This window comes from Zosterops lateralis (assembly GCF_965231275.1).
Source record: "Zosterops lateralis genome assembly, chromosome: 5".
Lineage (NCBI taxonomy): Eukaryota > Metazoa > Chordata > Aves > Passeriformes > Zosteropidae > Zosterops > Zosterops lateralis.
The window spans coordinates 44,938,105-44,964,893 of NC_139766.1; the positions used below are offsets into that span (position 1 = coordinate 44,938,105).

A 26,789-nucleotide genomic window follows, 5' to 3' on the forward strand; every position below is an offset into this window, starting at 1 on the left:
GAGACTGGATTGTTTTTTATATAGTTGTCAATTAATTTTTCCAGCATGAGAAGACTCCTCTAATAAATTAAAATATTCATTACAGCAGGTGCTCTCAGCAAGCTTCTTTGGATGAACAAATGAGATCAACCTGAAGAAACAGTTTGGCTGAACATTCACTAGTAAAATCACCAAACCATTTTCTTCCCAGTGCCTCCTTCCCCTGTGGTATGAGGTATCCAGGAAAATTTATCTCATTACTGAGTGTTGTGAACTAGTCACATGCATGGGATTTAAGCCACCCAGCTATGGCAATGTTGCTGCTCCACTAGAGAAGACAAATCATGAACTGAGCTGATGCCAAGACCCCCAAGACTGCTGAAATCATCCCATTCTTTACAGACCAAATTCAGTATCTGACATGTTTAAAAATATGAAATTATTTTAATAAGTTTTTTTACATTTCAAACAAATCAGCAAACATTGTTAAAATTCACTTAATCTCAAAATCACAGAACCAAATATTCTGTGAAAATACTTATCACTTACAGTTTGATATTAATTCAACAGATAAATTAGTATCTGGAATGATTCTACTGATTTCTGTGGCTCACTGATAAAAAACATCCCAACCTACTTAAGCAGTAAACGGAAAACAATTATTATTTAACCCTTATCTCAAAATATCTTTTTGAACTTACTTAGCAAAAATAAACAACTCTGTACTTAAAATAAATGATGTTCAATTACAACAGCTCTTATGCAACCTGTAGTATAATCTGTAACAAATAAAAGTTTCTCATCTGACTGTGAGTCTGGTTCCAGACCTGTAAATAAAGACTAGTGATAAAGTCTCTGGCTGCCACCATGCCCAGAGGAGATCTGCTGAACTAGACTCAATTTCGTCACAGAAACTTGCACAACAGTAACTCAGACACAAAAAAAGTAAATTACCATAGTACTTCAGAAAGAGAGGATACTGCAGTTGCTGCAGTGAAAAGCACATATATAAGAATTTGTACAATATGAGCTGACAGAAAAATGGTATTTTGGGAGAAAGCATATCAGAGATTTGTATTTTACCTAGTGAAAATCCATCAAGTACAGCTACAAAATGAAAAGTAACTGTAAAGTTCAACAAAACACTACAACAGAACAACTATCTGCTTTCAGGGAAAAAAACCCCCAACCAAACCAAAAGCAAAAAAAAATCATTCTGAAGCAGTTATGACTGTCCAAATCTGTGACTCAAGAAAGAAATCATATGAAGCAACTGAGAATTGACTAATACTTCCCCCTCCTGCACGAATTTCAAATGGCAGTTTTCAGAGCTCCATTGATGTGGTTTAACAGTCTGAAGAGCAAAGCAGGGCTGGGAGGAGTTTGATTAGTTAAACAGCCAGTGTTCTTAACAAAGTTTATTAATTGGTTATTTTGTGTCCTGAATGTAGGTGGTAAAAAGGGCGAATTGTAATACAGGGATAGAATTTATTTTTTTTTCAATTAAGAGCAACTAAAATACATTATTCCACTTTTCAGAACAAGCCATTCTAATGCCAAGTTGATCACATTAATGGTGCACTTTGTAACAGCCCATGGAGACAAAGCAAATTAATACTCTGACCTCTTTTGAATATCGTCTAATCTGAAGCCTGAGGAGAAAGCAGAAGTTGCTAGTAATTAGCTGTGGCCTTTAATAATAAAATTATATTTATCTTCCAGTGTTAGATTTTGTAATAAAGGCATAGCTTCGTGGTGGCAGAAGCACAGGAAGACACCAAAAATAGCTGAACACGTCTTTAGCCATGAATGAGAAGTTTCCTGTTTTATGTAATAATCACAGAGCATGAAATTTTGACAACCTGGCACGTTTTGAACTTAGTTATAGTTCGCTCACTTTTGAGACCAAATGGCTGATGGTGTTTGAAATCACTGTCTGTGCAATCTCACCTATACAACAGAGATTTCAATGCACCTATTTTCCTTAAGGAATTTCACTGAGGGGATTCCTCTGGAGGGGAATTCCAGAGACATTTAGGCCCAGTAATATAACCAGTTAAATGAAGGGCATCTTTGCAGGAATGAGAAATGGGTTCCTTAAAGTGAAAATCTGAAGAACATTTTCTTTTTGAAACACAGCTTAGAAAAATACCATCATACCACATTCATGAAATTTTTATTCAACACCCAGCTCTTCCATTTGATGGGGAAGCAGACAAAAATATCCCTTAAAGAAGAACCCCAAACAACAGAGTATTCCTCTACTGCTTTAGAACTGATGAAAGTGTTCCCATTTCTCTTAGACTTTGTAAAAAACTAAAAAATTGGTAGGAACCCTTAGCAGAGTGCCTCATCAGGAAGGGCCAGCCCAACCAACCACTGCTCTTTCAGTTCTTCCAGGAATGGCTTATTTGTGTGCAATGAATAAGCAGATAGTAGATATCATTGCAGTACATCACAATGAACAAATACTGCCCACAGGCTGGGGTGGAACAGAAGCACACAGGCCCAATCCCTCTTAGCAGGTGTTCAAATTACATCTTCTTAAAAGCTTAACACTTTGTCTGGATTCCAGATATCAACCTCGCTGCTAGCAAAGTTGGAAACAACGAAAGTCATCAGTACAAAAAGAAATTGCTGTAATAGGCTTCAAAGAATAAACAGCTTCCACGCTCCTCTTTATTTCAACAGAGATGATTAGTTAAGGTGCTGTAGGATTCTGCACGGCAGACAAGCTGACAGAGGTGGCCATTTAATAAGCTCTGGAGTCTTTAGCGGGTATTTGAGGGCAGCTCCTGCGGCAGAACCCTGAACTGCTAGTTTCTGTAGCGAGGCATCTGTGGAGCAGGGGCTCCCTCTATGGGGACTGAGGAGGAGACTGACATCAGCTGTCCACCGTGAATTCTCTCATTCACCCGCAGGTCACAGCCATCCTGCAGCATTCTTATAGCTATCCTTGCAATGTTTTTAGAGTCATCAAGTCCACTGTGAGGTCTCCCATCATAATTCATGCCCAGATTTTCAAGCATGATTGTCAGCTTGGTCTGGTTTCTAGGAACCTGATGGAGAAAGAGAGTAACATTCAAGGATTAGGTTTAGTACCGAGTCTTTTAAATCTAACACAGGGCAGCAGAAACACATGCAGATTTTAAACCTACTTAAGTCACATATTACTTTCATGTTGCCTTCTGTCAGATCACTAACCATTTAACTTCAAAGCACCTTAGTGAGACAGACATGCTCGTTTTTACAGAGGAGACATAGTCAACAGGAGTTTGTCTAGACCTGGGATCATGTCAAGGGCCTCTCACCAGCACCAGCTCAAGATACACTTGTGCTGACAAGAGTGGAAGCCATGGCCTAGATAAGTTTAACCATCTTTATAAAAAACAAATTATCATCCACAGCGGCATTGAAGAGGGAATCTGAGTTTGGTTTTCCTTTTAAATTCTAAGTGATTCATGAAGCACCAGGCTCCTGATTCTCACTGACACCAAGCTCCTGAATGCCTTCAACCTTCACAGGATCTAATCAGCAACACCTACAGCAACCCTGTAATATCTGCCCAGATCAAAGCAAAGCCCTTCCCTTATTAAATGTCAATCTCTCTTTTATCTAGAGATTACATTTAGTATGAAAAAGCTCTTCAAAGTAAGACCATTAGCTAGGCTGAAATCCCTTTCAAAAAAAGTATTTTAGTGTAGGCTGATTGGGAATTTGCTAGAATCTCCAATAACTCAAATTTTTATGGTAATCTGACAGAAAGCAGCAATAAGGCCCAGCACTAAAGTCAGTATTTCATTTCTCTTGACTGATTCCACTGTAGATACATCCTAATCTTTCTCTGTCCCCATTACAATGTCAATAGTCAAGATTATAGGAGGATAGTGGTGCAAATTAGTTTTGCAGTGTATTGCATGAAAACAGGACAAAATAATCGAAAAATCAAGACAGTCTTTTCAGCTGAACTACTTCAAGATAGATACACTCAATCTAAGAGGACCGGTATAACAATTTTAGACAATCCTTTAAGAAGCACAACCTGACTCTTAAAAACAAGATTAAAATCAAAATGCAGATTATGTGATCTTCAATCAGTGAAGTGAGATCTGCACATGAAACACATTTGAAAATCAGGCACCAGGCAACTTGTTTAAGTACTATAATTTTATACTACACAAGTAGAGATAACAAGAGATAACAAGACATTCTAGAGTTTTTAACCAATTTTTCCCGTAAGAGAAAGAGCAATTTGTACAAACCTTGTAGAAGTTCCCATATGATTTGCGAATATTGATCCACTTTTTGGCAAAAGAAGGGTATTTGATACGGCTAATACGGCACTGGATGTTCAAAAATTTACTCATATCCCAAGATCTTAGAAAGTCAAAAGAGGAAAACATCAGTCATATAAAATCCTGTGTTCTACATACTGCACAGTTGTAGAACTAAAAGGTGTCTTGTCTCTGGTGATCAGTAGAAGAAAAACAGGAAAAAAGGAAGGAAAAGCTCATTTGCTATAGTCATGGTAAAGAATTTTTTGATATGAATTTGTTAATCATGGGGAAAAAAATAATGACAGGAACAAGACTTTCACCAGGATGGTTTCAGGTCCACATGGTTAAGACAAAAAATAGTACACCAACTACACCACCTACCACATCAACACTGAAAACTGCCAATAAATTAGATGCTTACACAGCCCTCGGGGAAGCAAGTGACACCTTAAATCTTCCTGGTTATTTGGGCATGCATTTATTTCTCTACTTCAGGTAGGCTATTGAAACTAGACTGCACCTAGTTTTACGAGAAACCAGATCTCTATGAAAATATGCAGAAATTATAATCCTATTTATTTAGCAGCCTGCCTTCCTAAAGGGAACCACCCCAACAAGTTTGTAAGCTGCAAGCTAAAGTAAAGTATTTTTCCCCCATCTCTTCTAGCTGTCTATGCAATCTCACCTATACAACACAGATTTCAACACACCTATTTTCCTTAAGGAATTTCACTGAGGGGATTCCTCTGGAGGAGAATTCCAGAGACATTTAGGCCCAGTAATATAACCAGTCTTGCAACCACTTTGCTTTAGCTTTTTTTTTTTTTTTTTAATTTACTGTTGCTTCCAAAGATAGCAATGTAATTACAGGTTAAAAATTAAAAATTGCAGAGTGTTATTTTCAGGTATTATGTGCTAGATATAAGCAGGGAACTACAGCAACAACAAAGTAAAAAGTCTTCAGCATCACTCTGCTGCACGCAGTCCACTAGGAAAGAAACAGCGCCATCTGATGGATTTCAGCTTCATTTTGAATAGTTCAGTGCAGCGTTACCAATTTTACCAAAAGCTCCAATTAAAATAAAACCAGCAAAATGGCAGTATCCTGATCCATCTTTAGCAATGCTCTCACAAATGTTAAACACGGTTTTGCAGTTTTAGGGTGTGCTGAAGGCTGCATAAGGACATACCCATCAGTCAACATGGAATAGCTGTACTTTGTTCCCAGTTCTCGTTGTCTCATCCACTCTATGACATTCTGCAGAACTTGAGGAAAAACATCAGCTTTATCAACAATGTCCTTAGAGAACAAGAAACAAAACAAAACAAAAACAAAAACCAACAAAGTAAGAAACATTTTTTCAGAAAAAAAAATCCCCTCAGCATTAAGTGTATAAAGTGTATTGGTATATGGGCAATTAAAAATTTTGCTTTATCAAAATCTTTACAAAATCAGATTACACATGAACAAATGACTGGACAGGTTTTTCTAAACTGAAAAAATAGCACCACAAAAGCACTGCTACAAGAGCCAACCTCCTAATAGCTTCTGTAAAGGTAACAAGGTCAGTCAGCAGCTGAACTTGGATTAAAACCTTTGAGGTTGTTTCCCAGACTCCTTCTTAAGTCACTTATCACAAGCCATTGCCATCCTAAGACGCTAAACTCTTCAGAATAAAAATCATAGGAGAGGAACTGATGCAGTTCAAAAGGTGCTTTGCTCTACTAAAGATTAAATTTCTCCACATGAATTAAAATAAGAATACTTTTCCCCACAAAATGACAAATTTAGTGAAATCAACTCTGTGTTAATTGGGAAAGGGAAAAAAACAAGGATTAAGAGAATAGGCCTTACAGAAAAATAACCATAAAAGACTACCATTTAAGGTTACTAGTCTTAAAACATCAACACCATATCCCTTTTCTTCCTGAAGAAACAAAGTGCAAATTACCTGGGTTATTCCTGTCAGATTGATGCAGAAGTCTGAAAGCTTGGGATTAATCTCTGGCTTCACATATTGCTGAAAAGTATCCTCCTGTAACAGGAGAATCAATCACTCAGCTGCAGCACACTGTGCAGCCCACTTGAAGACAACTGGCTTGCCTGCAACCACAGCTTCTTGTTCTGCTGCAGGCCCTAGAAAGGATGCACCTCCTGAGCCAGTATGAGCCTCCTGATGGGTCATCATCAGATTCCTAATGGGACAGGTATCTTTCCACCCAGAACATGGCTTTCCTCTCAGCCAGTAGGCACCCAAGAGTGGGAATGTGGATTTAAGAGGGAAAAAGGACAGACTGCAAAAAAGCAGAGGATTTGGGAAAAGAAGAGTGAGAGTAAGGAAAACGAAGTGATAGCAATGAGCAAAGCCTTGTGTTTTTTAGGTGGTATCTCTAAAGGTTCACCTGCAATTCAAGGCAAGCACACCTCAGAAGCTTCAGGCAAGTCCTACACCTCTGGATGCCAGCCAGGCAGAGACAAACAAAATCTCACTCTAGGAAGCTGAGCAATACAAGAGTGAAAACTACAGGCAAGTTTCATGGAAAAAAGAAAGCCTCAAATCCCAGCTGTTACACAAAACCTTTTAGACAGACAACAAAAACCACTCTTATAGCAATAAAAACAATCCTGGTAATCTGCATCATCCTTTTTCTTCACTTAAGTCATACATGCAGCTATACTTTATTGTAGCACCACAATTAAAATCCTCTACCCATTAAGAGTTCTTCATAAATGAACCATTAGTCAGAGGTGTGTGCAGATCCTCTGTTTCAGTGGGTCACTCAATTTCAGTTAAGCAGCAGGTAGTTTATCCTAAAAGAACGTTGTACTGGAACAGGGCACTTGAAGCTACTAAATGCCTCCTAAGTATGTTTAAAATCAGGTTACAGAGCTGTTAGTCTGTTGGGTACAATGTGTAAACAGCTAAGCCTGACAAGAACTGGAGTTTACTCAACCTCCCTTTCTAGACCTCTGCATTAGTATCTTCTAGATTGCCTCACACAGGCCCATAGAAATGGATCATTTTTGATTATAATGAAGCCCTTGAGGCTAAAAATAGACTTGTGGGCCTCAAAGCAGGGAAAGAAAGGGCAGGTGGGAACATACATGGACAACTGAGGTATCAGTAGAGGGAGTCAACAGCAGGGGAATGATCCACTTGGATGATCATTTGGAAAATGCTTTCAGAAGAGAAAGTTTTGTTTGTACCTAAGAGGCACAGAGGATAAGTCCTTATGATAAAAAAGTATGCTATTTTTAATGAAGTTCAACATCTACTTAAAAACTAATCTAGACTTTATGATGCAAACAAGTTACTTTAAAGAATAGCATACCAAGACAGCCATTAGATCACTTACTATTTCCAGGGTACGTGTGTTTACCAAGACAATAGGAAATTCAATTATTTCATGTACAAATTCAGGAGGGTTTCCTTCTTCACATGTTGCTTCAAAGTCAACAACACAGATGTAGTCATAGCAGCTGTCTCCACTAATGTGTTCCTTCTGCATCAGCTTCTGTTTCTTGTAATAGTTTTTCAATCTCTTTTTCAGTACATCTTTCACTCCTCTAAAGAAATAGGGAAAGTGACAAAGATTGCACTCTTGTTTAATTATTTCCCTGTTGTAAATCTGAAGCTATATTTGACATTTGAAATTTCAACACTTGTTAATCTCACTTTGAACTCCAGCAGTTGTGAAGTCTGAATTCCACTTTATCATAGAGGAGCATTATCCCCATTATCTACACTACATTATATCCCATTTTCTGGGATAATGCAGAGGCTGTGACACCCCCCACAATACAATACCAGGGACAGACTGAGAAGCATGGCCCAGAGACACTCTGCAGACACTTCTACTTCAGCAAGACTCAGAATCCAAAGCTCTTCCAAAGATCAAGGCTTTGTAGATTATTCCTGGCTGACCTCTGGCCCTGGAAGAAGTCCTGCTTCACCTGTATTCCCCTGTGCCCTCTGAAGTGATTCATGCCTGAGGCCTTTCTGCATCAGTGGTATAGATAACACAGAATCCATCTTAAATGTCCACATTTTACATTTTTCTCACTTTAAATTTAGAATTGAGCTTGAGTAACTCAAAGTATTTTGAGATTTCAGTTTTCAGAAAAACCTCCTGGTCAAGATTCTGCTTTTCAGGACGTTTGTGGATATAAATAAATTCATATGGAAAGTGATTAGAGTTACTTACTGTGTCCTTTTAATACAAACATTATAATATACGAGTGCAAATGCCAGAACCGCCATGTAACACACCAGAGCTGAATAAATGAGAATAATTTACCCTTCCAAGAAAGTTATTTTCGAAATTATCCAATGCAAATGAAATCACAGAAGAGATACATGTAGCAAGTGGTATTATCAGAAAAGCAGCCCACTGATCCACAAAGAACAACTGAAATCAAACTAGTAAACATGCATTTGAGAACATCAGCTGCTTCTCCAGAGATAACTCTTCTTCACTCTGCTTTATTGATCTAGTTTAAGTCAATGACCAGTTCGTTAAAAGCTGAGACAGTATGGGAGCTGATGGAAGGGGAAATTGCCTCTTTCTTCACCAAACTTATTAAAAAAGTTGAAAATAGGAAACTACTGACTATCACAATAACCTCAAAGGAAAGGATGGTGTGTGGTAATCTGCTCAATCCTCTATATTAGAACTGATGCACTGTTTACAGATAAGACATATTCTGACTTCACTTGAATATATTGACAAAAGAAGCCTAGCTTGGCTAAAAGAGAAATTTTAAGCTTTCAGCATTTACAACTAAATTAAAAAATGCATATAGAAAACTTACAACCTAAGAGAAGGCCACAAATACATCATATACTATTTGAATTCTGCTTTCAATTTTTAAATCAGAGCAACTACTGAACAGCTATAGAAATCTAATGTTTTACCAATTTTTTTCTCAAGTAATGGTAAGACTTTTTCCTCATGAGGCACTAAATTAATTTAACCAACCAACTCCCCACCACTACTTCCTCATTCCTGCTGCCTACAGAAACAACACACTTTTATTTTTCTCAACTGACCTTCTTTACAATATCTCAAGTTTGCCTGGCCACAGAATTATTGGAGTCTTGCAGATCATTTCCAGTACAGCAGGAACCACACTATACTCCTTTGCCTCCGCCCCAGTGAGCAAAAATCCAGTTTATAATACATTCATTTTTTCACATTTTTCTAGCACATGTATTCAGAGTAGCAAACTCTCCACCTAAAGGTACTTGTCCTCTGCACTGACTAAATCCTGAGCCCCATCACCAGAGTTTGTAGCAAGTATCAGATCTGTACTGATACAGTAAATAAAAATATGGATGTTCAGATGTTGCAATATGATGAAGTTCTGCAGCACTACCTGAAAACCACTGCAGGTCTTCTTTCCCCCTTGACCAAAAAGTGATGAGAAGTACCTTAGAGTTCTGTATTCTTTCGCCTCTGGGTTGCCAGTTGAGATGGCACACACAAGCAGCATGCATTAATTCTACAACAAAAGCTGCAACAAGACTGCACATAAAAAACTGGTGTCTGGTGTTGTGTCTGCTTTTCACTTTGTGCTGAGTTTTTAAACTTTAAAATAATCATCCTTCATGACTCTATTACTCTCAAAGAAAAGTAAATATTTTTACAAATAACCTGGTTTCAAGCTTGAACTCTGCCAGTTTACTTCTGAGCTCTTCTCTGGTCATTCTGTTGATACAGCCATTGGTTATAGCAATTTCTTTGTAGATTGGATCACTGAAGTCGTTTGAACTGGCAGCTGAGGTTTTGTCTTTAGTTTCTTGATCACTGTTCCTACAGTGCTGTCTACCCTAGAAGAAAAAGAAACCAGGAAGTCATTCAAGAAGGTCAAAACAAGATGTTTGAGCATTTCACATTTGTTTTGGCAGCAGAAGCAATAAAGCAATAAACACTGTTAACACTTGTGCTCAAACTGAACGAACTAGTTTATAGACAAGTGACAGAATCAATACTCAAGCCTGCTTTGAAACACTGTTTTCCTAAACAGAAACAAACAGAATAAAGGGACACTAATGTACGTGTCTTGAGCCACGTCGAAGAGCAGCTCTTGGTGACAAAACTTGAATACGCATCCCAATAGCAACAGAAAGAGTTCTCTGGTGCAAACAGGCAAACAAGCAAAGCAGCGAGATTTCTCTCGACGACCGAATCAACCAGAACCCACACTGGCTGGGACACGCTGCCCAATAGGTGCGAGATAAGCAAAGTGATAAACCCAGAGGAAAAACTGCGGGAACTTGGGCTCCCGAGTGCTGCTTGTGGCCTTCGTGGGGCTGGGGCAGGGCAGGGCAGGGCAGGGCCGGGCAGGGCAGGGCAGGGCAGGGCCGGGCCGGGCCCAGGCCCGAGGCAGGCGGGCAGGCAGGGGAACAGGCGGGCGAGCAGCAGGGCCGCGGCCTGGGCCCAGAACAGCAGGGCCGGGCCGGGCCGGGCCGCACCGCCACCGCCGCCGCCCCACGCACTCACCGGCGGGCAGGCTGCGGGAACAGCCGCCTCCTCGTCCCGGGCGGCCTGCGGGCGGTTCTCTTTCTGCTCCTCCATGGCGGCGGCGGGAACCGCGGCGGGGACGGCGGCCCGGCGGGGGCGGGAGAGCGCGGGGCCCGCCCCTGGGCGGAGCAGCGGCGCTCCTGCGGCTCCAGGCCTTCCCCTCTGGGATCAGACACTGCGGTGGGTTTGTGCCAGGCGTGCCCGGGCCGCCCCACCCCGGCTGCCCCGCCAGCCCTCGGCCCGGCCCCTCTGCAGCAGCACCGCCGCCCCAGCCGTGCTGGGCTTCTGCTCAGCATTCCCCCGGGGTTTGGGGTCACCGCAGCTCCCCGGGAGCTCTCTCCACAGAGCCGCCTGAAACACGGATCTGGACACCCGTGGCGCGTTGGGTACCAGGCCACAGCCACCAGAAGGATGCAGTTGACTCCCTTCCTGCCAGGGAATTTGCCGTACCTGCTGTTCCCCATATGCCTTAATCCACAGTCAACAAGCAGGGTGAAGCGGGTGGCACAGGACGTGTAAAGCTCTCTGGATCTTCTTGGCCAGGAGGTGAAGGCAAAGTGGTGAAGCCTCTCTGTGCATTACAGGTCAGTTTGTTCTCAGCTGGTGCTTCCCCCAGTCCTGGAATGCAGTCCAGTATCCCTAGTGATGGAGGCCCATGTGTACTGGCACCCAACTAATGCAACCATACCAAGACCTCCACATCTGCCAGTCACTAAAGAGCCCAGAATCTTCTCTCTTCCCTGTTGTGGCCCCAGCACCCACCCGCAGCCGGGCTTTCTGTCTCACTCTGGCACACCAGCATCCCCTTGCAGATGCTGACATCCCCCCAGTAGCCCTGCTGTGCAGCACTTGTCATTCTCAGTGGGTGTGCCACAGAGGTCCATTTTATCTTCTCCACACCGAGTGATCTCACACACAAGTGCTTGGGGCTACGTGCTGCTGCAGTGCTGTATTTTTTGGATTTAGCATGCGAATATTGTGGAGAATACACTGATGATTTGGTTGTTGCTCAGTAGTGCTCACTCTAAGTCAAGGCCTTTCAGTTTCTCTTGCTCTGCCAGTGAAAAGGTCCACAAGCTGGGAGGAAGCAGAGTCAGGACAGCTGACCTGAACTGGCCAAAGGAATATTCCATACCATGGAACATTGTGCCCATTATGTAAATGAAGGGGAGGAGGAGCTGACAGGAAGCTGCTGATGCTCATTCCCCATCACTGGGGAGGGGCTGGGAATCAGTCAGTGAGTGGTGAGGAACTGTATTCTGCATCACATCTTTCTTGGGTTTTATTCCTCTCTCTTTCATTGCAATTACTATTATTATTATTATATTTACTGTGCTTCCATGATTAAACTGCTTTTAACCCATGAGTTTTAATTTTTTTTCCTATTTTCCTTCTCACCAGGAGGTGGTGGTGAGTGAGCAGTTGTGATGATGCTTAGTTGCCAGAGGGGGTTAAACTGCTGCAGTGGGAAGGGATTTGCTCCCATTTTTAATTCACTCTCCTGGTGCTGCCACAAATGCCCCTGCTGCCAAGCAGGGGACTTCCTGCCTTACTACTCTGCCTCCGAAACCTGCTCTGAACATGAGCAGGAAACCAAGCTTTCCACGAATGCAAACGACATGGTACCAATGAGAACCACTGAGCTGGCCTCACAAACCCATAAAATAACTTAAATGGTAGTGGGGAAAGGTGATTTCTCCAGAAATCACCTGCCTTGCTAGAGTGGGCATAGATATTAAATAAGGGCTCCATGCTCAGGTTCACTCAATGGCAAATTTCTTCGTGACTTTGTTACAGCACAGATCTACAACTAGGTGCAGACCCTTCCACAGCCTAGACGCCCAAGGAGGCACTGCAAGAAGAAAAACAAATCACAGAGCCAGAACTCTCCTGGAGATTGAGATCACTTTTATTTTCAGTCATTTTGTCGAGGATGTGTGGGCAAGTGTGGGTGTGGTGTGTGTATGTCTGGGCATGCATGTGTGTGTGTGTGTGTGCGCAGAGTCCTGCCCAGTGATGTAGATTATATGAATACCTGCAATTACAGTCCATGAATGAGCCATGAAGCGTGTGATGAGTGCTACACTGAGGCCCACTTGCTTGCCTCTTCTTGTGCTTACTGCAGTGCAGCATCTCCACCTCCTGGCACTGCTGTTCCAAGGATGCCAGCCCAAGATCCTATCCAAAGGACGCGAGAGGAACTGAGCTCCGCGATCTGGCTCTACAGGAGTGAGCCAGTGGATTTTCATCTCACTTAGTGAGCTCCTAAATAACATTCGCAGTTCCCTTTGACACAACCATATCCAACTCCTCACATGAGGAGCCTCAATTGCTTTGAGGCTTTAACTGCCTCAGAGGTACAATGGGGAAGAGAACAGGGACCCCACATAAACTCCAGTGCTACAGCACAGCCAAGCACATCTTGAGTTCCTGGGAAAGCAGCACCCAAATATACTGCTGAGTTTTTACAACCACCAAGAGACTGTGGCGTGGGGGATGCTGCAAGGGAGATGACCCATGCTTCTGCAGCCCCCAGTCTCTTCCATCTGATCTGAGAGACCATAAGGCAGGGTAAATCCCAAGCTAGGCTTTATTTCAGTTTAACTTTTTAAAGCTGGATCCCCCAAGCTCAGAGCAGAGACAATGCAGAAAGAACGGCACTGCCATGAAAGAAGACTAGTCAAAGGCATTCTGGCCTTGTGGCAGACTGGAAACAATCTTACTTCTCTGACCTTTTTGCTTATATCACAGTTAAAACAGAGGTGTCCCATCACCCAGGGCCCTCTGCAGCTGCCAGAAGTCTCCAAGTACTCCTGTAACCCCTAAAATGCCCTAGATGTGCAGCATCACCCTTTGGACTCACTCTCACTCACCTCTAGATATTTGTATGCTGCTTAGGGACATGCAATTCCTCACATTACATAGACCAGAAGAAGGCAAAGCTGCTATCCTGGGAGTTTCATTTGGACGGATGCAGGTTTGAATCCCAGATTTTGCTTCAGACCGTAACACAAGGTACTCCAGGACATCTTCCAGCTGCTGAAAGTCCTGGAGTGCAAAGCAGCTCACTAGTTCTGCTTCCAAACCTGTCTGAACCAGTTTCAACAGGAAATCAAAACTCGGTCAAGCAAGGAGTCTGCAAACCAATAAGCAAAACCAGTACAATTGTCTTGAGTGTAGTAGGCATCTAGGAGATTGCCAGGAGATTCTCCTCCTATTCCAAAGGAGTTAAATTCATTGTCAGCTCCACAGGGTGACAGCTGATGCCCCAGTCCTTTCTGACCTCTTTATAATACACCTTCAGTAAAGGCTGCAGAGTGCTCACAGAGGCCTTAGTAATTTCTAACAGTTTGGTAACTCTTCAAGCAGGGACAACAACAGGAACGCAATACATATTCTGAACTCAGATATCTGCTGTTAGGGCACTGCATTCAAGCCCTCTTTCCTCGTGGCTTGATTCATAAGAAATGACAGATCCTTCAAAAATACAGGGCCCTCATCCCTGGGGCTCAGGGATATTAAGTGGGGTCTGAGGCAGAAGCCCAGCAAAGGGACACTGTATGAGGATCCCAGGGTGCATCCTTAAAAGACAGTGACAAAGTACTATGAGCTGCTTGGTTTGGTTCTCCTGCATGGATCTCTCACCTGGCAACTGCAAAGGGGAGATGTTTCTGAACTGCATAGAAAATTAAATGGCTTTTGCATATTAAAAAAATTCGGATGAAAACACAGTTACATCAGTTACTAAACAGTGGGTGAATGAGCAATCACTGTTTCGTATTTAATAGACCCAACTAGATTGATCTCCATACTGCCACACTCCTTGGCATCACGGCTTCAGTGCACAGCAGCAGCCTGAGTGCCTGCAAAGGCCAGGGAATGCTCCCAGGGAGGTGGCACACCCAGGCAGGGGGACTGCGGTCCCAAGGAGCAGGCTGTAAGACGTCTGCTTTGTCCTCTCACTCCTTCAATCCTCACGCATCCCAGACCAGATGGGCACACTGGGAAACAGGCCTCCGGCTGGAAAAGGATTCCAGTTTGTGGTTTCTTTACAATGTGGTTTCCACGCAACTTCACAGCAACAAATCGCTAGTTTCTTCCTATGGAGAACGGAAAGAGAGGTGAGTAGCAGCAAAACAGGAGAAGGCTGCCCAGCACAGGAGGTGACAGTAGGGAATGCTCTAATACAAGTTCTGCCTGTACCAGGCACATTTCATGGGCAGCAAGACTCAGGACAAGGGAGTTTATTCCTGAGCACCATTCAAAGATCTCACCTCCCTTTCACCTCCTCCAGCCACCACAGACAATTCTGTGGACAATTATTCACAGCAACACAGAAGCACAATCAATTAATGATTCTCGCTGATGTAAGAAGGTTCATTGCCAGAGGTAGCAGGTCAACACATAAAATCTGAGCCCAAGCTATCCTCCCAAGCTGGAACGATACCCTGAAGGGAAAGGAAGCTGACTGAGCTGCCAGCTTTTACTTGGTAGCTTTTCCCCCTGAAGTAAGGTACATGGCTTGATTTCTTCTACATGGCCTCTGGATCTCTTGCTGGAGTGGATTCTGCCCTCCTTTCCCAGCATTAAGTTCTTGCCAATGGGAAGATTTACAGCCTTGCACATGAGGCTGACATTTGAAGGATCAGAAATGAGGGGAATATCATCTGTGCAACAGCAGCAGGTCTCAACAGGACACATCACTGTCTTGCAGTGGTTGCAGGTCTGGCCAGCTCACATCCTATTGGGCACTGCCTGCTAACTTGTACCACCCATCTCAGGTCTGTTGTCACAGCCCAAAGAGTTAAGAGCTGTACATAAATTAACACAAGTATTTTAAGTCCTTTATCTCTCAGACTTCCCCCAGCATCTGATGAAGGGATCCTTGCTCTGGAAATGCCTGCCTCTTACTGATTTACACTAAGTAAATATTTGCATGGAGCAGGACTCACACAGCACTGTTACCAGGGCTCAGCTGCAGGGCACAAACTAGTAGCAACATCTTAGAAGTCCTCAAGGCCACACAGCTGGGGGAGCAACCAGAACTTTGGTACCAGTGCTCAGCCTGGCCTTTTCCACATCTGGAGAGGGAAAATGGTTGCTCATTAAGCATGGCTGCCAGGGTCAGCCCAAGGGGATCAGAACCAGTTTGTACCACACAGCCACACACTGCTTCACCAGATCTCTGCATGAAGATGCCTGGGTGGCTTTCCTAGGAGGACGACCAAGATCTAGATTTTTAGTGTTCTAGTGGACACAATGCATGGAGAGTATCACAATGGCAGTAACAGAGCATCCAGACATGGCAGAGCAGCAGCTGTTCAGGGATAGTGGTAACACTAGAGATAAGAAATAGCATGTGCCAGAGGCACACTGACTGCCCTGCTTTTGTCCCTGCATGATCACAGCACATCCTCACCACTTCATGGCACAACATATGTGAACGCACAGGGCAGGAAACATTTCCCAGCCTGCTTCTCTGCCAGCCTCCACTCAAGATTGCTGCATGGGACACAGCCAACTGTTTTGTGGTGGAGCAATTTTAAAGGCTTCACAATACCAACCCACTCCCCGGCAAAGCCTTGGCCAACTGCCACAAAACTCACTTGTCCAGGAACAAATCCAGGGAATCCCGCTACAGCTCGTTTCAAGAGACTTTCCTCCAAGCAGGTCTGAATTAAATGGTATACCAAGAACATTTTTACATTCATCATGAGATCCAAATGGGTTTTCAACACGCGATCAATGGGTCCACAGAAACCTATCCCCAGTGCTTTCCCTCTGGCCAGCAGCCCTGCCATCTGCAGCAATTATTTTCCTTCATGCCTTGTCATCCCCAACCTCCGGATGACTTCATCCACTCCAGCCATGAGGCCCCCACCTGGGAGCTGCCCCTGCCCCACAGCATTTCTTTCAGGGTCCAAAGTCCAAAGTCCCATTGATCCCTGTCAGCATCAACTCCACAACTGGAAAGATGGGAGCACTGCAGAGCATCAGCCATGTTCTGCCTGGTGGAAAACCTTTGGCACCAGCACTGACAGTTTATCTGGAAGAGGAAAGGATAAAGAAAAATTAATATAGCAGGGTACATAGTGCTTGAGACGAACAACCTAAGACACACAATTTTCTCTAGGCTTCTAAATAGGGAGTGTGAAGTAAAGTAAAAGTAACACAGGTTTTTTTTCAGAACACCAGTTTCCTGTCAGCAGAGTGACTCTGAAACTGGGACACAGTTAACAGACGTGGAAGGCAGGCTAGAGGACAATGAGGATAGGAGGCATAGCCTGACAGCACAGTACAACAAAAATGGCACCTGCAGGTTAGAAACATGCTGTGCCAAGTACACACACACAGGAGAACCAAATGAACAGGCAGTAGTGAGCTGTGGCTCAGTATCAGAGCAGCTTTGTTTTATGCCCCAGGTGAGCACTTCAACCTCACCTTCACATACCGCTCAACAACCACCCATCACTGAAGCTATTCTCGAATGGGAGTGGTATTTCAGAATGGGAGGGTATTGAATGGAGAGGACACCATCTAAAGCTACTGTCAAGACAGTGAAGTGGAAGTAACAGGCATTCACATACAGCACAGCAGCAGACACCAGCAAGACACTCAGCTGCTCCTCTAAGCCCTCTACCAAATTCCCTTGTGCCAATTAGAACAGACCACAGCAGAATTTGTTTTTCTGGAAAACCCATGCATCAAAAAGCCAAGCCATTGCCTGCTTTTGTGAGTGTTGTTCCACATTTTTTCCCACCACAATACAGCTCTGTTTTCCAAGCACATTCTTACTCTGTGAAGTACATATAGACTATAGATATACAAGAGGGAAGGGCTCCTGTCCAGGGGGACCTCACCAAGTTGGAGGACTGGACCAACAACAGTACTGTAAAATTCAACAAGGACAAGTGTATAACTCTACTCCTACAACAGGAGAACCCCATGCACCACCATAGCCTGGAGTCCTGCTGGCTTGGGATCTGGTGGAGATCATATTAAACACAAGCCATCTTAAACGCATCTTATGGCAATGAAAGCCAAAAAAAAAAAAAAAAAAAAAAAAAAAAAAAAAAAAAAAAAAAAAAAAGTGAGACTCACATAATAAAAGGAGACTCAGAAAATAAAAGTTCTGTCCCAGAATAAAATCTGGAGAGGTATTAGTACCTCCATCCTTGTCATCCAAGGATGACACTCTCACCTATACAAGGTCCCAAAGAACCTGACCTGCCTGTCAGAGTGGTCTTGCTTGAGAAGGGGGTGTACAGAAATCTCCTGGGGTCCTATTGTACCTAAACCCACCTATGACTGCATTATCTCCTGATCTGTCCTATCCAATGTGTGTCTTGCATCTGCCATAACACAGCTCAGAGAACACCTCAGCCCATTTCACTGTACTTTTTATCTTCTGAGTGGACTGTCTCTAGTCACAAATAATTAGAACAGTCCCCAGGCTCTGGAGCTGCTGCCTTCCAGAAAGGAGTGCTTAGTGAGGGCATGTTTTACGTAGGATTTCTGGTGTCTACTGACAAGGGAATAGGTCTGCATTCTGGTCTCACTTGGAACAAGGGCTGATCACAGTAGGAGTGGGGGGGTAAACCAAGGCAACATTAACTCGCTCGCTGCCGTTCTTGGGACAGATGATCTCCGTCAGGCCCTCTGGTCTCGGCTGACTCAGCAGTTCTCCTGTGAATAAAAGAAAACAATGAAAACTTTTAAGCATCAGCAAGGCAATTTTTGCTTTTAGCATGCCCCTCCTCTCCCCCATACCAGGTTAGCATCCATGAGTGACACAGGTGAGCACTGCAAGAGGGTTTACTGGTCCTGCAATGCAAGCAGGTCCCATACATGTAACCATGGTGAGTGTCCTGAGTACACTTGGAGACATGCTGCTCCCCACACACAGAACATCTGCCACCTTTCCAGTCTCTGCTTTAAATCACTGCACACAGCCTTCAGAGCTCCTTAGGGATTCAGAGCATCTAGATGGAAGACTCCCTAATGCCTCTCTCCCTGGGTGCATTTGCCACAACTGCCATGGGACTGCTGCTGCATCCTGTCAGGACCCTTGGCTATGCTATACTCTGCTAAGCATGCAAATCCCAGTTCCCAGCTGTCAGCTCTTCCATAATGGAGGCTATACCAGCTCTGTATTGAATCAGTGGCAGTGGGGGGCTCTCACACCGCCTGGTATCCCTCTGTGAAATAAATTGCGTCAGCTCCACTGTTCAAGTGCCAAGTTGGCAGCTCCTCACTGCTGGCACCCTTGCAGAATGTAGTTCAGGGCAAGACACAGGTCAGCACAGTGAGAGGGGAAAGCCAGTTGCTGAGATGTGCCCAATCCTGGGAAACACTTCCCCAACAGCTTGCTCAGAGCAAATCAAACGTCCTCCTGGCTCCATTCCACACATGACTGGCCCCAGCAAGGCAGATCCCCCAGCCATCAACGTGCTATCTCCTCAGAGTAGTCCAGTAGTCCAGCTGCAGCTTAGACACCCAACAGCACCAGAAACACTCTTGATACCTGTCTGGGAGGTAGGGTCTGCTCTCAAAGGCAATATGGGATGACCAGCAAGGGCTTAATTCTTCTGAGTCCACTTGCATGGGTGCCGAACAGACCTACCCAAGGCAGGGGCACCAGGTCACAAGTGGCTTGATCAGTGGCTTTCTTTACAGAGGTAGGCCAGCTGTAAGTGGGCTGCAGCCACAGGTCTACACAAAACCCTCTGGACCCATCAATCAAGCAGCCACTGCGAGCTGTTCCCACTTCCACTGAAACACTCCAGGACAGATGGTCCTTGGGCTCCTCTATTTTTAAATGCACTTGCAATAAATTCCTCTACTGTTAAAGAACATCAGAAAATGTCTCCTTCTGTCTAGTGGCTATTGCTGGGCACCCCAGGAAAAACAGAAAAGAAATCACACTTCAAAGTACTGCTCAGCTTGTACAGCAATAGCACAACAGGCAGCCCCATCATGGGGCATGAAGCCCTACAAATGCTGCTTCCCTCTTCTCACACTGCTTCTCTTCTCAGTTTCAGGAAACAGCACATAATTTCACATTGTGAAAACAGAGAGGAGGGCTTGACAAGGCATATGCAAGTTCCGCTTGAGAGATACCTCACTTGTAGGGCCAGCAATTCCAGTTTGCTCCCATGGTCTGCAGTCTGAATTCACATTTGGTTTGAGTATCTCTCCTCACCTCACACCTACAACTCAAACCTGAACTGGCAGAGCAGCTTGTAAGTGAGGAAGATGTGTCTTCCAAACCAGAAGAAATGTGATGGCATTTGCAATTCAAAGTTAAGTCTGCAGGGCAGCGTCTTCAATTAAATGAGCTGTCATACTTTGAAAGCAGCATTGCACCCATCAAGCATGTACATCACAGGGCTCCATCTCCCAACAACTCCCAGGTTTCCAACCCCAGGGTGACTTCCAAACTGCAGTATCGATAACTGTACTGAAAGCATCATCTCTGAAAGATGAGTCACAAAACCAGTGCACCATTATGCACTTAAAGACAGGGCTAATATCCATTAGGTCTTAAATCAGAGGAGTGCAATAAGACTGGTCTGCCTGCTTGAGCCTTCATCCCTATTTCCACCTTCCCACTTCAGAAATACTTAGATGGTGATTTCTTATGCAGAGGAGATTGCTGTAGGGTAAAATAGATGTCTGATTTGCAGGCAAAACTCTTGCCACGGCTCTTCACTCACCTTCCTTTTTTTTCATGGCTTTACCTTCCCCTGTAGGCTGTCTCTGGGATAAAGCTTACCTTACCCTGTACCCAACCCCAACTGAATCTCTTCCAGCCCCACTCCCATTTCCCGCTGACATACATGCTGCTCCCAAGAAAGATTTTTCTTACAATTTCTCCTTAAGACATATCATGCACTAAGTGGACAGAAGGTCACCTATGTATCCTTACTATTCTTCTCCCTTTCAGCTAAAAGATGTCTTGCTGCTTTACTCTACTGTTTTAATCCCCTTCTCATTGCAAAATGGTCATCTTTGCTGCACAAACTCATCACAATATTAAACTAGGTATAACTATCTAAATTACACCTCATATCACTACTGAATAAAAGCCAGTGCAAATCCCATTGCAATGTGCAATGTAATGTATGCTCTAAAAAACTAACATTGTGACACCCTGCTTGGATACAACTCTCCAGGCCCAGAATCTCTTGGAGGTTTCAGAAACCTTGCATTTCTATTCAAAAATTATGCAAACTGAAGGAAATTAGTAGTAAAAGTCTTCGGAGCCACAGCAGAGTGGGAAAGAGGAGATCCAGTCAGGTACTGGACGGATTGATACAAAAGGAAAAGCTAAGTGTCTGGCATGGGGAGATGTTTACTTGCTTTAATTGTTAAGTTTAAATGCAGTTTAAATGTAGCACCTGGTGTCTATAGTACTTGTTCTACCCCTATGTACAGGCTGTATTTTGCACATTCCTCTGTGAGCATTTCACAAATTTTACTGCAAACCTCAGTTCTGCCTGCCCTCTGTGAAAGGTTGCCTGCAGTAGCACATACACAAACACAAAGCTTGTCCTAGTTTTAACATGGACTTAGTTTTGATGTTAACTTCCACAGAAGTTAGGTTAGAAGTTAATGTTTTAACCAAAACTCCAACTACTTTGTCTTAAGGCTTAAGACTATGACAGTCAAGCGTGTGAAGAACAACTTCATTTTTCAGTAGACAAATTTACATTACTAAGATTATTCATCTGATTTAAGAGCATGAGCCCTGTTCCTAAAGGCACTTTAATGCTGGGTATTTGATGACCAAGGCCTGATGTTTAAATGCATCTAAATCTCAGATCAGTTGTTAGCAGAGGCACCCACCAAGCCTGGTTAAGCAAGTGCTTGAGAAGATGCTCCCTTGCTGCCTCTCATTTGCAATGGCACAAATGATGCAGAAAAGTTGTATCTGTCCCATGGCCACCCTTCTGGTGCTTTGGCACAGAAATTGGTCTCCACAATTTGGTAAAATGTGTTGCACAGCAAGTTAAGGTTGAGACAAAAACCAAGACCCTGTCATGAAACTACCATGGTCAGTTTGGCTGCTGCTGTAAGTTGGTTTGTAAACTCCCCTGATGGGCTGAGTGAGTCATGCTGCCCACACCATTTAAAAGAAATGTGCTAAAAGAAATGCACATGGGCATTCCCAGGGAAAGGCAGGAACAAACTTTTACCCTTTCCCAGCACTCTACTAGAAAGGCCTGTTTCCTTTCAGCATTAGCCAGCTCACCTGAGGCAGTTACTTCTATGTCAGCAAGATATTCTTCACTGCCACTGTTTTACCTAGAATAGACACAGGCACAGGCTCACTCAAAGCTCATGCCAGTGATCAAACCATGCATGCTGCAAAGCACACTTCACTGGCCTTTAGAAAATACCCGTGAAATGCCAGATAGCCGTGACAAATCAGAGAGCTAGGAGAGAGGCTGACAGCAAGAAAAGCGAGTACTTGTAGGAGTGTTTGGTTACTCCATGCTGGCAGCCAGACAAGGCCAGCTGTAAGCCTACTTGGCTGCCTAACATAGAGGAAGGTTTTGCATGCAGGAAGAAAATCCCACCTAGATCACTTGCCTTCATGCAGTTCCCACTGGAGTGGCTGTGCTAAGCAGCCCAAGGTTCCCCATTCATGTATCAAGAATCTGCTGCAAGGGCATACGGATGAGATACTCTACTCTGACTGTCATGCCATCTCTTGTCCCTCAGAGCTCCTGGGACAACACATTTGCACAGCATCAGCCTGATGATGTTTATCATTTTCATGCTGTCATTCCTGCTGTCAGGATCTGGGGCCCATCAGGATGAACAGCCAGCAGTGGATGAGCAGGACCTGGCCCCAGCTCTGTGGTGCTGCTTCTCTCTCTTCAGTCTGCCAGGAACCTTGATGACATATTGCTCATACTTTACAACAGGAGCATGAGAGCCAAATCCAAGCTGCTCCTACATCTTACCCTGCTTCAGCACTGACCCACTTACTCCATCATATATCCTAGAGCTGCTCCAACCAAGGACCAACTGGTTTTTGCAGCCTCAGTGCTCATACATTCTCTTACCCTAAACCCTTTATCACTCTTCCTCCTCTCTGAAGGCCTTCCAACACAAACCACTGCAAGTGGGGTTGACTGGAGATAGACTTTACATCTCAGCCTCAACTGCTTCTCTGTCAAGCCTCCTTTCACTAATCTTTGCTTGTGACTTCTCTCAGCCTAGCACTCAGCAGTCATGCCTTCAGAAGACTAGAGAATAGAACACTTCAACACTCACTGCATACCCAAAGCATGTGTGCCATGCCTGGCTTCCAACAGCAGCTGGAAAACAGGGCGCAGATGAGAGCCCTGTGCCTCAGAACACCTCTCTGTGTTGTATGCAGTCCCATCCCCTTTCATCCATACAACTGCAAAGAAACTGGGGCTGGAGAAGCAGTTTCTGTGCCTGGCTGTTTGTTGTTTTAAGGTTCAAGAGCTGGAGCACTCACACAATTACATCAAAGCTGTCACAGAGGCAGGGTGAGATGAATACCCATGTGCATAGATTTCCCCTTCTGCTTTAAGAGCAGGAAACACCCTCACACACTGGGACTTTGCAGCCAGCTCTATAAGAAATCTTCCAGGAGTCTTGGCAGAAGGAAAAGGAAGGAGATGGTGTCTCACAACAAGCCTGCTTCTACTCCATAAAATTTAAATCTTCTCTGCCACTCTCTGCTTAGATGAAACTAATTACTTGCTTCATACAAATGTTGCTGTGCATGACACACAAGCTTATTCTCAAGCACCGTGCACAGAAAATACTGCTCTGTACTGGTATGAATTTTTAATATGCTCCTTGCAGCACTGCCTGCATGTCACGCACAGAAATATTCCCCAGAAAGATAGAACACTCCACTTGATTTATTTCTGGAGTCCTGAGCGACCTGAACTACCCAGCCTGCTTGAGGCAGAGGGCTGGATAGAGACCTCCAAGTTAGGATTTAATTTTTGCTCATTGAAGGTCATTCTCCAGCTGTCTTCATGACCACAAATATAGCCAAAAAATCCCCAAAAAATAACAAAAAAACCAAACCAAAATAAAAACCTGAAAGCAGAGACATCACAAAAGGTAGCAGAGCATGATGAAATGCACATTATAAACAAAAGTTTCATAAGCCTCATGTTGCAGTCTCCAGTCAGAGGAGCTTAGAACTAGCAAACAAAAACAACAAAACCCCCAGCCTGTCAAAGAGCCCTACTGGGAGAGACTGCTGTGCAAAAAAGGGAACAGAGAAGAAAAACTCTGTTGGTAAGTAACGATCACAACAGCAGGCTGGTGAGCAGAACCACCCATCAGGCCCAGGAACAAATGGGCCTGGGATTTCATATAGTTAAAAGAGAAAGGAAAGGCTTGAAAACAAAAAGAAAACTTGCTCTGGAGATGTGGAGTGGGAAATGCAGCCAGTTGCAAGGCAAAGGACTAGCCTACAGAGCTGAGTCCCCAAGACCAGAAGCTGACAGCACAGAGAAAAGGCTGCTGAGAGCAAGGGTCAGAGCTTTCCAAAACATGGAACCAACAAGAACCAACTTCTCCTTCAAAGGGTTCAAGACCAAAAACACTAACAGCTTCCTTGAGCAGAGAGCAGTCTCCTGTGGCTCCAATCTAGAGCTTCACAACTGCTAGAGGGGCAGGCTCAGCCCTGGGGCTGCTGGCTGATCCAAGCATTGGACAACTTTCCAGCTCCTGCATTCACAGCATCAGCTGTCTCTCAAGCCAGCACCTCATCTCTAGGCCTCACAGCTCTGACTGTGGACATATATGCATATGGCTCACATTGCATACTTCCCCCAGATGGCTGCACAGGAAATTGTTTTTCTCAAGGCTCTTAAGTCATGTGAAGTGAAAGAAACAAAACAATCTCTGGAAACAAACCGTAGTGCTTTTCAGCTTGGAGCTGACAGGTCAAGCTTTAGAATCCAGAGCTACAGTTCTCCAGGCCAGGAACCCCAGAGGTGCTGCAGAACCTGGGCTCTGCTCAGCTCAAGCCTAGGCAGCTTTTCCCCTGAGCAGGTGAGAGCACTCTGCACTTCACCTCCTACCTAAGGAGCTACCAGGCTAATTACCCTGGAAGGAAGCCCAGGGCTGGGTGAAAGGCTAAGATGCTCTGCAAGGTCTGTCCAGGAGATACAGGCAGACAGATGCTGTACCGGCAATCACTAACTCTATTTTCTGCCACTCAGGGAAGGGAAGAGTCACAACACTCAGCAGCTTTGGTCTGAAAGGCTTAATGGGGTTAAATACCTTTCCTCTTCCCCAAGTCATGATAGGGTCAGCCAGCTCTTAACACATCACCATCATAGCAGAAGAGGACATTAACATACCTGAGCATTTGCAAAAGCTCTGGGGAAGCCCTTGGCACCGGTCTGAGCACACCTCTGGGTGGAGAACTTGAGTGGAAAGTGTTTTGGATGTTTGACTCAACATCTACAGGAGGATAATTATTCAAATTCAAAATACCAAATTACACCTCATACACTCGTTTTCCCCTCATGAGTTATTTGAGATCATCTCTTACCAGTGTGGCAGTACAAGGCTTCCAAGTACAAAACCTGGAAAATTCTGTTTTTCAAAAACACTAGTTAATTATATTTTTCTCGGGCACATAGAAATTAACTATAGTTAGAAATGGAATTCAATTAAAAGCAAATTAAAAAAACCTCTTACATTCCCCAAACCACACAATTGAGTACTTCCCATCTGCAGACTCACAAACACAAATGCAGAAGCAGTAAATGATCAAAACAGCTCCATCAAAATAACTCCAGGGGCAGATGTGAAAGTTTAAGCCTTCTATCTCCTGCTGGCAGTACGAAATAAACAGTTCTGAGAAATAAAAGAAGGTTGCCATCTAACCTATTCCTAAGCCAGTGTGGGTGATCAACCATCAATGTGGCTACACAATAAATGCAACTTCTCTCTCTTCCTTCTGCAGCCCATGAGATACTGAGTGCAAAGAGCATGTATGCCAGGCAACACTGACGTCTCACAAATTGCCATGAAGAGAGAAGGCTATGACTTCTGACACTACTGCTCCTTCCAAAAAGATGAGGAAAGGGGATGAACAAGATGCCATTTCTCCACTCTGTTCCATCAAACTCAATATAATTCAAATAGTATTTTGGCATGAGTAGCCTCCTTTGTTTGGCTTCATCTCTACCTATTCTGTTGGGCACTCCATCTTTCTTCTCCCTGTGCAGTAGAAAAGGTAGGAACAAGCCAGCTCTTCTCACAAGTGACCAGAGCAGACAATGGAGAAAGGATGTGACCAAAGAGAACAAGCAAACAGCACAACATAAAGTCTTACAAAAATGAAAGGTGGCACTGGGGAAAGACTGAGAAAATAAAACATCCTTAGAATTGCTGAATGCTTTTCTGTCCTTCTAATATCTGAAAAGCTTTTTGAATTGGCAGGCTGCAACACAGCACTTTCTGACAACTGCAATACAAAGCCATGAAAAATTGATTTGCTTCATTAACATTTTAGGACCTTATTAGCTGGAACGAAATTGACTGTCAAGGCATTTTAAGGGAGAGTCATGGTGTAATGAGCTCAGTGTGAATTATCCTCATCCCAGAATAGAAACAGGCCTGTCACTGAGTAACCAAGCCCAGAATCTACCTTTTGGTTATTTTTAATCCCACCCCTTCAGCCATATCTGCCATAAGCACTTTTTCAGTATGACAAGGCAAGGCACCTTGCAAGCTGGAGAGAAAGCCGCAGCTAGCCCCAGCCTGTCTGTTGTCACCCAGTAACAGCAAGGGACAACTGCACACAGAGCATCCACCTGAACACTAGACACCACTGCCTGCAGACAGTCCAGACAGCAACAATTCCCACCACTCTCAGCACATCTTTCCAAACAGTAATTTCAAAGCTATTACTCCTCCATCACAGAGGAGATGCTGACCCTTTTTTTGTCCAGATGATCAGCACACTGCAGATCGAACTAAATGGAAAAA

General features: G+C 44.0%; 2 protein-coding genes across 6 annotated transcripts in view; both read right to left on the reverse strand.

Moving 5' to 3' along the window:
* Positions 1-437: 437 nt before the first annotated feature.
* On the reverse strand, positions 438-10,868 carry ERI1 (exoribonuclease 1). Of its 2 annotated transcripts, none has more exons than XM_083861827.1 (7): positions 10,761-10,868; positions 9,912-10,087; positions 7,614-7,824; positions 6,209-6,292; positions 5,447-5,556; positions 4,242-4,356; positions 438-3,038 (listed from the first exon to the last, which is right to left on the reverse strand). In XM_083861827.1, the coding sequence occupies exons 1-7, from the start codon at positions 10,833-10,835 to the stop codon at positions 2,796-2,798; spliced, it is 1,014 nt and encodes a 337-aa protein (XP_083717953.1). In that variant the 5' UTR covers positions 10,836-10,868; the 3' UTR covers positions 438-2,795. The 2 variants fall into 2 exon arrangements, with proteins under 2 accessions (XP_083717953.1, XP_083717954.1); XM_083861828.1 differs by having other exon boundaries at positions 9,912-10,082; positions 10,761-10,859.
* A 1,809-nt stretch (positions 10,869-12,677) lies between these two features.
* Positions 12,678-26,789, reverse strand: part of MFHAS1 (multifunctional ROCO family signaling regulator 1) — a gene marked incomplete at its 5' end in the record, with an annotated part of 34,946 nt that continues 20,834 nt past the window's right edge. The window contains 4 exons of one of the 4 annotated variants that reach the window (XM_083861348.1): positions 12,678-14,881; positions 15,734-15,862; positions 16,388-16,827; positions 18,341-18,467. In XM_083861348.1, coding sequence (XP_083717474.1) covers positions 16,824-16,827; positions 18,341-18,467 — 131 coding nt within the window. In that variant the 3' untranslated portion in view covers positions 12,678-14,881; positions 15,734-15,862; positions 16,388-16,823. Of the gene's footprint in view, positions 14,882-15,733; positions 15,863-16,386; positions 16,828-18,311; positions 18,468-26,789 lie in introns of those variants that run through there. The other 3 variants (XM_083861345.1, XM_083861346.1, XM_083861347.1) reach the window with 3 other exon arrangements.

Excerpts from the sequence above, each read along its gene's own strand:
- ERI1 (XM_083861827.1), bottom strand. The coding sequence starts at position 10,835 with ATGGAGGAGCAGAAAGAGAACCGCCCGCAGGCCGCCCGGGACGAGGAG. Across the intron at positions 4,357-5,446 it reads TATTCCATGTTGACTGATGG|ATCTTGGGATATGAGTAAAT; the intron begins GTATGTCCTTAT and ends TGACTTTCTAAG. Across the intron at positions 3,039-4,241 it reads CATATGGGAACTTCTACAAG|GTTCCTAGAAACCAGACCAA; the intron begins GTTTGTACAAAT and ends TTTCTCCATCAG.